The 1,468-nt window shown below is 66.3% G+C and overlaps 1 protein-coding gene across 1 annotated transcript in view; it reads right to left on the reverse strand.

The window, feature by feature from the left end:
* Positions 1-408, reverse strand: part of LOC104121756 (plasmalemma vesicle associated protein) — a gene marked incomplete at its 3' end in the record, with an annotated part of 1,572 nt that extends 1,164 nt beyond the window's left edge. The window contains exon 1 of the mRNA XM_009633798.2: positions 3-408. Coding sequence (XP_009632093.1) covers positions 3-359 — 357 coding nt within the window. The remainder of the gene's footprint in view (positions 1-2) is intronic.
* Between the last annotated feature and the right edge of the window lie 1,060 nt (positions 409-1,468).

Below are 1,468 nucleotides of genomic sequence, written 5' to 3' on the forward strand. Positions count from 1 at the left end.
GCCTGGGTGCTGTTGCACTTATCCAGGTCGCGCTGCACCTTCTGGACGAGGACCTGCAGCCCTTGCTTCTCCTTGAGGGTGGCGTTGAGGGTGCGCGTCAGGTTGAGGTTCCTCCCGCCGAGGGTGATGATCTTGTTGTAGCGATCCTGCAGCTGCTCCTCCAGCAGCCGGAGGTGCGTGTCGGTGCCCGCCTGCGCGTTGCCGTACACCATGAACAGCACCAGCCCCAGGATGATGAGGAATTGGATGAGGGAGGTGAAGAGGAAGATGTACTTCACGTAAAATCCGCAGTCCCGCTTGGGCAGCGCCTCCTTGGCCTCCAAACCAAACTTGGCCATGGTGTAGCTGCTCTTCTCCATCCCGCCGACGCTCAAAACGCCCCGCGGCGGCGGCCCCTTTCAATGGGGCCACGCCGGGGCGGAGCTCGCTCCCACCGTTGTGTTTATATTGCTCTATCTAATATTTCCTTCTGCTGGGCTCCTTCCTGCCTCTCCGGATGCCTCGGACCCGCTAGGTTATCACGATGCAGCTTCTGTTTTGCAGGAGGGCTAGAGTTCCTCGTTGATAACAGATGGGGGTGAAATCTGCCAACCCTGCTCCTCCTCCTCACGCCAGGGCCCGACGCTCCCCTGGCACCCCCTGGCACCCCGAAATAGCCCCTGGCAGACTGGGCACTGGGGGTGCCCAGGGAAGGGGTCCCTGGGGGCAAGCAGGGTGGGCTGCGGCTGCCGGCGCTGGCTGGTGGGGTGAGAGAGGAGGATCTGCTGCACCAGGCGCCCTGGCTTGGTCCTGGCACCGTGTCCCTGTGGGGGGACAGTGTCACGCGAGTGTCACCGCCGGAGCCCGCCGGGTCAGCGGCGTGCAGGGACTGATGCTCCAGATCCGCTCTCCTGCGCTTTGCGGGCGGGGGAAGGATGCGGCCAGGCCCTGGCTTGCAGGTAGGGTGGTCAGTCGGCTGGGGGGGGGGGGGCAAAAGCCACCCGTGGGAACCTGCAGCTGTGGCACCCATGGGTGCTGTCACCCCGCAGAGCCACCATCCTGCCACAGGGCCTGGGGAGCCGCTCCTGGGCTCTGTCCCCCAGCAGGGACATCTCTGCTGGGCAGAGAGCAGCCGGTGGAGGGGAGCAAGGGGCAAATCCAGACCCCTCTCTGCGGGACCACGGGGTCCCCGGCTGCTGAGGAAGCCCTGGGCTGAGCATGTGGAGCGCGGGTGGCCCTGGCCCCACGCAGGGACAGCCACCCATGCCAGTGTCACTGCCACGGTGGCTCAGCCGGGCATGGATGGAAAGAGCTGGGGGTTTGCAGCCATCGCCCCCATCCCGCTCCAGGTCTGGGGTCCCCTGAGCCCCACTGGGCTGAGAGGGGGGCTGGGGGGCGAGGGCTGGCTTGGGGACAAGCTGGGGACACGGAGGGGGCTCCTTGGCACAGGGAAAAGGGGTGACGTGGGGTGCGGGCAGCACCACAGCGG

This window comes from Egretta garzetta, unplaced genomic scaffold (genome assembly GCF_000687185.1).
Source record: "Egretta garzetta isolate BGI_Z169 unplaced genomic scaffold, ASM68718v1 scaffold2462, whole genome shotgun sequence".
Taxonomy (NCBI): Eukaryota; Metazoa; Chordata; class Aves; order Pelecaniformes; family Ardeidae; genus Egretta; species Egretta garzetta.